Here is a 13,762-nt window from a genome sequence, read left to right on the forward strand (position 1 = left end):
TCTTAAACCATCTCCCCAATAATTCCTTCAGCTGCCTCAGCAGCAGCACTGGCATCTTTAAAAGGAATAGAAGCCAGGGCTGAGAGACATTATGTCCTCTATGTCTGAAAGGGATGGAAGAACAGAAACACAGGAGTATCTCGTTGTAAGACTAATGATTTCTCTTGGGAGCACATTAGTAACATTATCAAAACTTCCCAAACAGAACATAACAATTCTATAGTATGATTGAATAAAAACATGACAGAGCTCAGAGCTTTCAAAGCCTTACAGAGAACAGGTTCAAGTGCTCAGAATTCACCCAAAGAAAACGATTTGGTAGAGATGAAGTTATATGTTAGGCTAACCAATGTTACATGTAACAAAATGAGAATGTTGTTTTCAACTACACAAGCTCATCTTCCCTTTGCATATGAAGAATTCATTATAGAAACCACTTAGTAGACTTGACAGTGACCTTAACAGATTTTTAAAGATTTTTTTTAGGTAGCTGATATCTGAGGAAACAAGTATGTCTATCAAAAAAATTATGCTTGGTCCTCTATTTAAATGTTATTTCCATCTTAACTATCCACATTAAAGAAGAAATCCACCAGTAGAACACCTTCAAGTGTTAACATGAGAGAGAAAGAAGTGTCACCAAAGAAAAAATTCCCTAGAGAAAGAAACAAAATAGAAGATCAAATTTTTGTTTTCAGCATGAGGAAAGGTACTTGAGTTTTTTGTAGTAGGTCCTGTCTTTGCAAAGAAGAGACAGAAAGAGTGGTAACAAAATTTTCAGTTATTTTGTGTTGTTAAAACCAGTGAGGACTGAAGGGAAGAAGCACAGAAAAAGGTGATGCAATCACAGACAGAATTTTGTGTTAGAAAATGAAGAACAGACAAAACCAGAGTTTACATGCTGCAAAGTCATAAATAAGTCAATTAAAGAAAGAGAGGAATGCTGGTACAGGATATTGGACATTACCTAGAAACTTTTAGTGAGATGTCATGGATACAGCTGTAGTGTTAAATAGAAGGGAGCTAGAACTGTTGCTCTGACCCAAGACCAGAAAGTTCACATTTGTACAGCTAAGCTCTCCATCTCTGTAAAGCAGGACAGCTACACCCATACTGTTTGTAAAGAATGATCTGAATGACCCACACTGAGTCCCAATTCATATCTTAGAACTGCCTGGGGACACTGCCCCAGGGTCAGTGTCACGCCAGGGGTCATGTCAGCATGAGCAGAATAGGCATCTGCACTCTGATACATGGACCTGTGCTCTCACCCCATTTCATTTGCCATTTTAAATGTAACCAACCATTTTCCTTTTGAAAGCAAACTGCTGTTCATTCCAGCTTGCATTGTGGACACCAAAGTGCCATAGTTCCTTGTGTACAAACTAAATCTGAAAGAGCTTGTGTCAATTAAGAACAGTTTTCTTCAAAAATAATAATGTTGTCTGTAAGAAGGAAGAGAGTCTAAGGGATCCAGAATAAGAGAAAGCTGGCTCTGGGGCAAGGGAACAGTTCAGGAACAGGGTGGTTCGCTGCCTGACACACAACCTGGTCTGCAGAAAGTGAAGGGGAAGGGACTGGAGTTAAAGATACCCCTCCTTTATCTCTCAGAGTAGTTGTACTCTGTGAGAATAATCAGAATTTGCATCTGAAAACTAAGCAGTTAATAGGAATTCCTCAGAAAGCAGTACTTTTTTTAGTAGATATACAGATGGGTATGCTTGTAGATGATAACATTTTAATAACAAAATCTGAACAAAGAATTTCTATCTTGAGTAATGGTTTAAAGCTTTTTACATATTAAATCAATTTAATTATCACCCACTGATTCGTACTTTGGTGCAGCATCTCTGTGGATATTTTTATTCTGGTATTATGATTTATTAGAAAATTCTAAGACCTTTCGGGTCTTGTAAACAGACATTTCCAACAGATAGTTTCTGAGGCTGTGATTAATTAATTTTTCCTCTGACAGTGGATACATTGAGAAAATATATGTCAAGGATGAGCCTTTGTTTTAGATTTTTTATCCTGCAATAACCAAAGCTATTACAAGATAAGCATATTACTTCATTTTTCTATGACTTTATTTCCTCATATATGAAGACAAAAGAGGGAAATTCAGCAGCAGTGCATGGTGCTATAACTTTTTGCATAAATTGAAGGGCTGCATGGAACTGCAGAGTTATGGCAGAATTAAATTTGCCTCACATACGCTTGCTGCTGAGCAGCCATTTTAAATACTGATCATACCCAGGCATCTCAGCAGCCATTTAGGAGAGAAGTCTGTCATTCCTTTCCTTCTAAAACTGAGAGGGTTGTAACTGATGGTGTCAAATACAAACAAAAATGCTAACTCAGATGCAGGCAGAGCTAAATGCTAATTTTCAGTCTGGGAATTAGAAAGCCCAACTGACAACATGCTGTGGGGTCTTCCACACTTAACAGCTCCAGATTTAGGCTACTGGTTTACTGCCCTTTGAAAGCATTCCTTTTGCCAGCCTTCCCACCTCAGAAAAGGCCTTGACAGATATGATCTGAACAGGGTAAGGCTGGCTCTGTGTAAATGTGACAGGTCTCCTGAGGACATCTGTGGATTTAAGCAAAGAAAATGTTATTTCACTGACTACATGTCAGTGCTTCTGTGCCTGCAGGCAACCGAAGATGTGGGGTTGCCAGAGGCCTTTTTGGAAGAGAAATGAAAGTTATGTGGTCAATGTAGATGTGGTGACATTTTAAAAGGCTGCATTAAATCCCAATGGACTGGGCAAATTCCAGATATATTCGTTTTGTAGAACAACTTTTTACATCTTTATATATACTTCATTATGGTGCACAATCAAATGAAAACTGGGTCCAGCAATCATCTGCAAAAATACAAGAATGTAAGAATTTACAGACAAAAGTAGGCAACACCATTCAGCTTATGGCACAGTCCTTTAGTGGCCAGGAGATAATGCACAAGGAAAAAGTTAAAAAAAATGAATCAACATTCAGTGATTCTCCCCTACCAACCTTGCCAGCTTTAAGGTTTCTTGTTAGCAACACTTTTCTTCTGCATCTTCACTCTCCCACCTGCTTCTGGTTAAATAGATGATCAAACACATAAATCGCTTCCCTGAAGTTGGGGTAGAGTTATAACAACCATAATGCTGGTAGTGTGGAAGCTGATAAATTTACATATAGTTAAATGTATTTCTAAATTTGGCCTTAAATTCCTCTGAAAGCATGATTAAATCTCCTGCATCATGTAAGTGCTTTTAAAATACTTATATCTTCTCATTTTTCATGTTTTGTACTTCTGATGTTTAATGCTGCATTACAGAAATTGTGATCTTTCATTTTCACAGCATGTAAAATATGGCACGTTCCCAATCTCTAATTTTATTTACGTTTTGACTTTGAACTGTTTGCTGCTTTTAGTGAGAACATATTTAAACTGGGAATTTGTGTATTGACTAGTTATAGCCAATTGTAAAACTACAGGGACTTGGTGAAGAAAGCAAATATCCAGACTCAACAGTACTGGTCTGCATGGGAGCAGAGAGTCTTTACTAACGCAAGAGAAGTAGACTACACTATTATTCACTATTATTCTTTGATTAAACAATGGATAGATATTTACACAATATGGCACAACTTTTCTCTACTGATTTAATTCTCAAATAGCCACAGGGGAAATGTTAATTACGCATCACTTATGCCATTATCTCTAGAATATAATTGATCAATATCCTAATTAGTGAATTCTTTGGCCCTTGGTAAAATTATAGTTTAGGCAGTTACAGCAGCTTTCACCCATAAATTTCTTTTGCTATTCTTCTGGCTTGATGTAGCACGAAGTGTTGCAATTTAAGAACAAGCCAAACTTTTTTCTGAAACAAGACTGGTGCATATTAGATGAAAGAGGTACTTTCCCCCTCTGATTAAAGCTGATATAGCTTCACCTGGGAGAGGAGGTAAAGAGCAGAGTCCAATTTTGCGTTTCAAGGAATATGGAGTGAGTCTGGAAGAGACTGACACAAACATTCAGGAAATACAATGTGTGGGAAGAAGATGCAGGAGTAGGATTTGAATCCAAGCTGTGAGTTAAGATGTTCAGAACGTAAAGCAACAGAAACATGAATGTTGAATTGCTTCCTCAGGCTACTAGAGAAGGCAGAGCAACTGAATTTATTTTGTATAAAGATTTTGCTAGATATTAGCAAAAATATTTCTACCTATTTGGTAAGTCATGCTGAAGCTGAGAAATGTTATTTTTTAGTGGTTAATGTGAGTTAGACCTATGTATGTCTGTGCAGTACTCAATCCTACTTCAGTATTCGGAGAGTAAAGTTAGGTCAGTTGAGGCACCTTCTATCCCTGCAGTTATTTGATTTAAATAACAAAACCTTGTCTTTACATACCTTCGATGAGAAGCATAATTTCCAGTAATATGCCCAGAGCCATCACACCCAGGGGTGGGACACCTAGAATAACAATGGAAGAGACACCCAGAAGTTACTGACATGAAAGATGTAACTGCCCATTTAAAAATACTCATTGGCTCAGTCCTTGTTTCCTCAGGAGCCAGCCTTTGGGACCCCTAACTTCTGCTAAACCTGAGCTTACTTCCACATCAGGGACAAACACAGTTTTTCATTCATAAAATGTTTTTGTTTGTTACTCCTCAGTTGCCCACTCCAGTGCTTCCTGGATATCTCAAGTACTGGCAGATTAGTGGAGATTTCCCAGCAATCCAACACCCCTACACCACCAGGTGTGAGTTGGGTTGACAGCAAATGGACTATCCTCGTGCTGTATGCTTAGGTAGCAGTTAACACTGCAGTGAGTAACTTTCTTTTCCACTGGAGCTATTGCTCTAATCACTGCACAGTGTCATGAGGTCACAGCTCATGGTGAAGAGACCCCTTCACCTCTCCATGAAGCAAAGGAGATGCCTAAGAAAAAGGAAGTGTGTAGACAGGGAAGTAATGCTAGCCTCTTGCAGAGAGATGGTAACCCACCCAAACAGTACCAAACATTAAGCTACAGCACCAGCCAGAAATGGTACAGCCCTCAGTGGAATTTCTAATAGTGGAATGACTTTAGAGCCATCAAAGAAAATGGATGGATTTTTCTACATTGCAAAGATGATTGTGATCATCACAGAAAAAGCTACATTATAATGCTAAGTAAAATCATTAGCTTGTATTTGAACCGCTACACTAAATTACAGAAAAGACAAAGAATTAATTTATGTGCGTTTTACTGAACAGACAAATGCTACATAAATTCCAAAAAGTCATTTTCTTGAGCCTGAGTTTTGAATTTTAGCCATGCTATTAAAAAGCTTCATTTAGAGAAAGTGTTCAGATTCAAAAAAGCTTGCTCACAAATTTAGATATTGCATTCTATAACATCAGATTTCCATAACATATTTTTCCACTATTTAAATCAAGAGTTCATGTGGACTTAGGCTTTCACCCTTTAGTTACATGTGTGCTTTTCTCAAAGCTGGTCCATATTGGTAAGCTTTTATTTAACAAGGTTTCTACAGAGGCTTGAACACTTCTTAAAAACAATAAATAAGCAACCCAGAGTTCAATGCTATGGAGTTGTCATGCTCCATTAAGATGAATTTTAGCTATTTTAAGCTAGTAAGCATTACCCACTTCTGAGGAACTCAGCAGGGCCAAACTTTAAACATGATTATTCCTACCTTGAATGACATAAATTAAACTTGAATTTATTCAATGAAGTTCCCATATAATCTTCATCTGGACCAGTTTAGTTACTCTATAGAAAACGTCAAAATATGGTAGCAGTTCTCAGATGTTAGCTGGTAAAACTTATGGAGTTCCCTACAACACTAAGTTTCTCTTCTCCATCCCAAACAAGCAGTGCACTTTGGACAAGAAATCTAACCAATGTGCTTAGAGACAATTCTCCTTCTCTCTTGCTTTGTCTTTGCACAGGACCAAATATATTACTGTGATCTTGCATGAAAGGTGTATTAACATAGCTCTTAAAGACCAACATACAGGTTGACATCACACATCAATCTTTCTTCTTATAGAAGGATAAAGCCCATAATTTCTGCATGAATCCTTCTGATACCGATTAGGTAAAACTACAATCCTTGATAAAGGAGTCATAACTCAGTCTGTATGCCTCTTGCCCTTCATTCTTGGTTGTGGTTGCACATGGATAGCATAAACTTTGGTTATTTCTTTAAAAAAATAAGTGGTCAGGGCATCTAATATGAAGAGTTTTATAATTTAAATATTCTCTCTCTCTCACATATATAAGCATATATGTTCTTATTTATTCATTTATTTATTTTAGTTAAATATTTTGAGATCTACAGAGAGACAATCTCTTGCTTCATGTGATTTCTTTTTTTTTTCATGCTAGGTAGCTTCAGCAGTCTCCAGCGCTTATTTCCATCAAGACTAGCTGCATCACTGAAGCCTGACTAAAGCTCCGAAAATGCTGAATCATAAGATAAAGGGATAAGAATTATTTAAAGGAATTGACCAAATTTTGGCTCTACATATCCACAGCATTTAAATGAATAAAGGAGAACCTGGAGCTATGGGACTATTCCTCTGCAGTCTGTCTGGGGTACTACAAGGATTTCTTCTTTACCAGCCCATGATCTGAGGCCACCATTTTCCTCTCCAGACTTTCTATCCTTTTGAGGATAAGGTATTAGCAAAACTGAACAATTTTTTTCCCCCATCTTTTCCAAGACTTTTTGTTGCAGGCAGTATGATTAATAGTGTCTTAACAAAAAGGATTTATAAGATGCACCAGTATATCCCATCCATCTTAAAATAAGACCGCTACACCTCAACCATTTGGACAGTCTTACACAATTTAAAAACTAGCTTGTTTGTGTCATTGAAAAAAAAACCAAACCAAACCCAACAGAAAACAACTGAAGCTAAAGATGAAATCATCCTGCTGTAAATTGAATTGAATATCTTCAGAAATGGCTTTGCACAGTTCATATCAGTTTAAAAATGTACTTTTGATTAAACCAAATGAGATCTTTATGTTGGCAAGGATTTCAGAACGACCTTTCAAATTTTGATTTTGGCACTATAATATTTGGTTTTAAATCTCATAAGTTTATATTTACTTTCATGTAACATGAAATGAGAGTTTAGTGCAGTTGGTAAGAACATTTTAAAACTCTGGAACACTTATATTTCTGCTGTTTCCATTCTATGGAAAATGCTCTCAACAGTGTGACACACAGGATGCAGATGTGCAGCAGTCTGTTAAAACTATGAAGCTATTACAATATTTACATGCTAACCTAAACAAATCAGATAAGGAGACAACCCCAAGTTTTTGTGCTATTGGAATTGGGAGTCTGTATTTTCCAAATGTCTGAGCATATGTAGGACTTGCATACACCTTACTACTTTGCTATCATTTACTACCTATGCATATATGACTTAATCGTAAGTACAAACAACAATTACAGAAAAATATATGCACTGCTTGTAAGAGGCAGGTGATGGGAAACTCTTTGAAAATGACTATCAGAGTATGTGGGGAAAGAGAGCTGCAGTTCTCCTTGCTTACTTAAAGTAAATCTGTTTTGGCAGGATCAGAAACTCATTTGTAGAATTCACGTAATAGCTTATTGTAGCACAGGAAATACTTTAGTACTGTAATGAGGGAGGTGACAAAAGGAACTGACTGTGAAGAGTGAAGTTCAGGACATAGAATACTAGCACTTGACTACAGATTCAGAGCATCCAGCAAAAGAAAGGGCTTGTCAGGAAAGGGGAATGCAGCTAGCAGTGCCTTGATGTCCCATTCATTTCACAGATCATCCCAGAGAAGCATTTTGGGAAAATAAGCAGAAGCAGGAAGTAGGGCAGGCAGCAGAACAGCAACAGCTGTGGCAGCTGGATTCAGTATTGGGCTTAGATTCAACACCAGGAGAATAAGTGTGAGAGTTAAAATGAGAAGAATACATTTAAGCCCTACTACTGATTCTTCACTATGGAAAGACTGAAGGTGTGCAGCAATTAAAATAAACTTTTGGCAGAAGACATCAGGGAGGTTTCTGGGGCTGGGGAGGAAGTGGATGCAATGCCCAAATGAGCTCTGGGAGGGTTCTTCCAAATGCCAGTGGTTTAAAGTCTCATTGAAACCTCAGCTCACAAGACCCCCCCAGCTCTCACCAGCATAGGGCACTATAAGTAAGACCCATAATTAAACCTATATTCCTAGGCTTTTATCTAGGTCTACAGGAGCAAGATAAGCTTACATGTAGTGTACATAGATTTACAGCTTTACTAGCATGAGAGCAAATAGGATTTTTCACAAAGTGCAAACCCAGAACTGCAATAGTTTCCTCCTCATTATTGTATATGCCTTTGGTTGACTTACTTCTTCAGATTATTTTAAAACATAAATTAGATCCAAAACATAGAGATAAAACAAAGACTTCAATTTTTTTTTTTTTTTTTTTTTTTTTTTTTTTTTTTTTTTTTTTTTTTGTGCTGAGGATATCAGCTCCCTTGGAAAAGAATTAAACCATCAGTTTCTCTCATGCTGGCCTATTGCAATGTGTTCCTACAAAATACCTTTCATGACCTGTAAGCTGATGGATCAACACAAAAGACTGATGTTACCTTTCCTGTTTACAACACTTAGTACCTACTGTGTTGTGCATCCAATCTTCCCTTGTGAACACATGTATCAATAATACAGTCTATCAGAGAGAATATCCTAGAAATTACTAATTAACTATTTAAAGCAGATGTAGTAAGCAAAAGAAAAATCATATTGAATAAATTGGGAAATTGTGCAAAAATTCAGAATGGTTCTTCATAACATTCCACACTGCAAAAGAACTGGGATTAATAGAAAATTATATCTTTCCCATAGTTTTATTTTGACCAAGCTGTCAATCTCTATAGTAGAGGTGTGATTTTCTATTGAAGATTCAGAAAGGCTAGAAAAATATAATTGTTTCCTGTGGGATTTTTTCATAGCAGAATGTAGAATTTTTTATTGTCTGGTGGTTTTCACCTATTTGAGATTCTGCTTTATTTGACTGATTTACCAGGAATGGAATTTACAGGTTGGGAGGCTGGAAGACAGACACAGTAACACTTGCATTGCTGTTTTTGTCTGAGGATCTGAGAGTATTTTAAAAACGTTACTGGAAAGGGGAAGGATTTGGCAGAGGAAAATTGGACAATAAAGAGTCTAAATTACTCTACACAGAAGAGGAAAATATGCTAGAAATATAGATTCTTATTCACTGCTCTGTTTGCAGCTGAAAAGCTGTGTATCTTCTGAAACTATATGTAGATTCATAAACAAATTATTGTGATTTGGGGTATTTTTTTGGTTGGTTGGTTTTTTAGGGGGGGGGGGGGCTGTTTGTGTGTGTTTTTTTCTAGTGCGATAGTCCCAAAACAAAAGTTTACAAAAGTAAAATTGTAAAGAAATTGTGTTTGCAGTTCCCTGAATTGGATATGCAAGAGAGGAGGAATAAAAGGAGAGGGCAAGAAAGGGAAAGGATGAGAAGAAGATCTGGAAAATAAAAAACTGGATTTTCTGTAGAGTATAGTAGGTTTATTGAGCGTCTATCCCTTTAAGAACTTGTGGGGCTTTCAAAAACTACAGGTTTTCAGCTCTTGACAAACAATTCTCTTTTTAACTAGCTAAGAGGCCAAAAGAGAGAACAAAGTTTTCTCCAGTTCCTTCCTATGCCAGTCACCACTAACCTGGAGGGAGCACTTCAGGGTGAGAAACAAGATCATGAACAGAGCTGTGTGGTTCTCAGTACAGATTTCTGGCCACAGGTGTGTCAGTAAGAGCCAGTATTGTGGCTTTTGTTATGAAAACATCTCTTTAGCAGGAACTGGACAGATAGCAGCAACTCATTTTGTCTTTACTCTTCTGAGTAGTCAAGGCAATGCCTCCCAGCCATTACTGTTCTAGCCAGCTCTGTGAAAGCAATCTTTGTAAATGTATATGTAAATCTGTAAAATTTTATTTCCAGTCCCAGGTATTTTGGTAGACTGTCAAGCTCTAATTAAGTATGTGAAGTGGGAATGCTGCTGGTTCTTTTCCTTATGATGACACAGAAAAGCTATTGTCTGTTCTAATTCCAGTAGGAATACAGATATTTTCCATTTTAATCCTGTGGTCTTTCATTGTCTATTTTTTACCATAGCATTTGATTTTTGAATTCCAGTGATGATACTTTCTTTTGATGCCTAGACCAAAACCCTCAACCTACACAATCTATCTATGAATTTGCAATGAAAACCAGTTTTGTTAGGATTAATTTATTTTCCCTTAATTTTCCTTGTATTTCATTCCTTCCATTTTCTTTCCTGGTGCCCTTCACTGTGTTTTCAACCCTTTTCCTGAAGTGAAGCAAAAACCTTCATTTGCTTTTGCTCCATAGTTTGCTTTTCATCCATATTCCTCTCCAGCACTTCTCTGCTGCATTTTACTCCCTCATTTCTCAAATCCTTTTCTTCTTGTCTCCTCTTGCCTCTTTAACATTTTCTCTATCTCCCTTTTGCTTCTTTTTTTTCCTCTGCTCCCTTTGGCTGATGCATTCGATCTCTGTTCCTCCCTCATCTTTCATCCTTTCATGATCTCTAATAACCTTGAAGTCGATGCTTCTTTCTTCTTTCCTCTTTCCCCTTTGTTGTTTTTTCCCATTATCTTTTCTTTCATCACCCTTCTTGTCCTCCTGCTCTTTTCTCCCAGCTGATTTTCATTCCTGCCACCTGCATTGCTTGTGGTCCTCTCACATTGCTGAAATGACTGGGTACACATTCTGCCCTTGTATCAGAGGAGAAAGTGCTGTGTGTGAAATCCTAATACAGAATTTATCGCCTGTCAAGAGTCAATGAGTCATTTTAAGTATCTTGCCCTCGTTGATTTTTTTTGTTGTTTGTTTGTTTGTTTTTTAAGTCCTTGTGAGCTTTATCGCTGGCTTCAAAAGGAGCAGAGCCAGGCTAACACTGGGCACTTCTGGAAATTGCATTCAGAGCTCATTTGAGCTCATTTGAATTGGTTTAAGAGGCAACACAAACTCCATGGGACAGTCATGCAGATAATGAATATTTCAGGAGATTTTACTTCTCTGGTTTCATATTTGAGGCTAAACTTATGTTCCAATCTTCAAACATGTACCTACAATGACTGTGCAAAGTCAGTCCTGTATAAATATCAAAGTTTCATAAAGATGCATTGTAATCCAAAAAATTTAAAGAAGTTAAATTTAGATTCATATGTTATTTCCTTCTATTTGTTCTAGCTAGAAGGAGTATTTAAGCACAGAAACTTAGTTTTAGCAAATGTCCTGAATATCACTTTTCCACATGTAAAATACTTCTAGCATTTCTCACTTAGCAGAATGCTACTGATATGACAGGTTTCACTGGAGGTAATAGGGAAATTTAAATGCCAAACCCACAGCTGATATAAAGGAAGAGGATTTCAGGAAATTACAAGAGCCAGCAAAACAAAAAGATTGTGGTGGAATGGCAAATGGGTGAATTAAAAATCTTTTTTTCGTCTTGTCAGAGTTTTTTTTTGCATTGGATCCAATGCAGTTCCAGTGGGAAATGGGCAGGAGAGCAGGGAGCTCCAGACAAGGATCCCTCCTGGTGGGGCATTACTGAGCCCTCTTAGAAGACATTGGGAGAAGTACAGATTGGAGATTGGAAGGAAGTGTAGAATGGAAAGATTTGATGTTGCCATTTTCACTGTACAGTGTTTCTAGCCATGAAGGAACAATGCCAGGCCTATGGAGCTAGTCCAGGCATGAGACTAAAATAATTTTAGCTCAGAGGCTTCATGGAGTAACTTCAGTTTCTTTTATCTCTGCAGAGAGATTGTTCTGTCTCTTTCTCTTTGCCTCTAGAAATCCCCAGCAACTGAATGGTTCTGAACTGGGGCGTGCTGACTGCATACTCCTCTCCTCAGGTAAAATTTAATTAATTCCCTGATTTTCTGCATGTACTATTTTTTCTGTCCTTAGCTGCTGCTATTATCTGTATTGCCTTTCTGCATTTTTTGAACTGTGTGAGAAAGAACTTGATACGTTTTTTAATTACACTGAAATCCATTTTTCCTATAAGCAGCCTAAAATGCATCATGCTGGCACATAAAATATTTCCGTGCACTCGAATGCAGATACACACAATGAGTTTAAATTGATTATATTGCTTTAGAAAAAATATCCCTGTGCCTTCCATTACCACCTCTGTGTGCTGCCTCTTTTGCTACCAGTCAGGACTTCCAAGCTTCCCAGCAGCAAGTGCCATGACGTGCTGCCTGCTGTTCTCACATCTAGCATCAGCACATACCCCCTTAGCATGCCAGTTGCCAAAGGCAGGGTATGTGCCTAATGTGAAATAGCTTCTGTGCACTACCCAGGGGGTGCTCTGTGCTCAGAAGCTGCCAGGGGGAAGCTGTGAATCAGTTCTCCCCGTGGGCACCTTGCCCACACTTTTTATCCTGCCAGCATCGCCTGCCTTGGAGGCAGCACCGGGCAGCTGCAGATCCCCTCCCTGCAGCAGAGAGCACTTCCTGGCAGCAGGGATGAATCAGTTCCAACATATGCAAATTCAAATGTTCATTTCCAAACAGCTCAGCCTTTGGAAAAAAGCTTCGTTTTTATGTGAAGGAATAACATAGAATGATGGAGGCAGAGAGAAAAATGCAGGAGAAGATAGCCTTAAGAGAACATGCCCCACAACTAGGAACAAAGCCATGCAGATTCTCTTGTCTCCTAATAGCATTGCTGTAAGCCTGTGCTCAAAAAACCCCCCAAAACCAAATCAAAAATCCACATGGATGGTTTTTTCAGTGAATTTAAGCGGACATATTTGTCTCTGAAGAAGAATATCTCGTTCCTGGTTGGTCTATTACTATGGGAACCAGTAATCCTCTCAAGAATATCTGCCCCTCAGTCACTGCACAGCAAGATTGGTCCAGGTTTGCAAAATAGCCAGTGACATAATTTTTATAGCTCCCTGCATGTGACAATGGGTCCAAGTGAAGCACTTGAAGACAGTAACAGAGGTATAACATTTGGTATTCTTCACCTTAAAAGGTGTCTTCAAAAGCTCATATAACCAGCTTAACTTTTCTGTTTATGATGAAATTGGAAGTTTTAGCTCAAAATTAAATTAAAATTAGGCTAAATGTTGAGTACTTTGAAAACTCACTCTTTAAACTAAGTAAATTTTTTTTTATAAGAAATGTACACTGTAGCCAGTAACCTGCTGGTTACCTTGAACACCTTAAAATTATCAATAGAGTAATTCTTGAATTTTCATCTCTGTGCTGCTACCTCTCCCATGCTCTGCTCTTTTGTGCTTTGTATATCTTGTCATAGGTAAAGCAATTAACAAATGGTTTGATGGGCATTGCAGTATGACCTTGAAGCTGCCACTTCTTGTGAGTTTCCTGGAGGTTTGGAATGATTTCAAAATCTATGAATCTGGAATACACAAAAAGGTCAGCATCACAGCAAGGAATGCTGAGAAAAGCTGTCAGATTAGGATTGCTAAAAGCAGAGAAAAAAAAAGATTACCAGCTTTCATGTAGTCTGTGGCCTTAAGAATCTCCTGAAGCTGTTGGTAGGAGATTGGGCACAAGCCAATATTAGCCATTCCTTAGGTATTCTATTTATCTGTTTCTTGTTCAACTTGTGCATGCAAAAACAATAAAGAGAAGGATTCTACAAGATCAGAGGAGAGAGTTGGATCAAATG

General features: G+C 37.8%; 1 protein-coding gene across 1 annotated transcript in view; it reads right to left on the reverse strand.

Annotated features, from left to right (window-relative positions):
- Positions 1-13,762, reverse strand: part of MYT1L (myelin transcription factor 1 like) — a 295,677-nt gene that overhangs the window by 27,484 nt on the left and 254,431 nt on the right. Inside the window, exon 16 of the mRNA XM_083857754.1 lies at positions 4,407-4,469. Within this exon, the coding sequence (XP_083713880.1) occupies positions 4,407-4,469 (63 nt within the window). The remainder of the gene's footprint in view (positions 1-4,406; positions 4,470-13,762) is intronic.

Source organism: Zosterops lateralis (assembly GCF_965231275.1).
Source record: "Zosterops lateralis genome assembly, chromosome: 3".
Lineage (NCBI taxonomy): Eukaryota > Metazoa > Chordata > Aves > Passeriformes > Zosteropidae > Zosterops > Zosterops lateralis.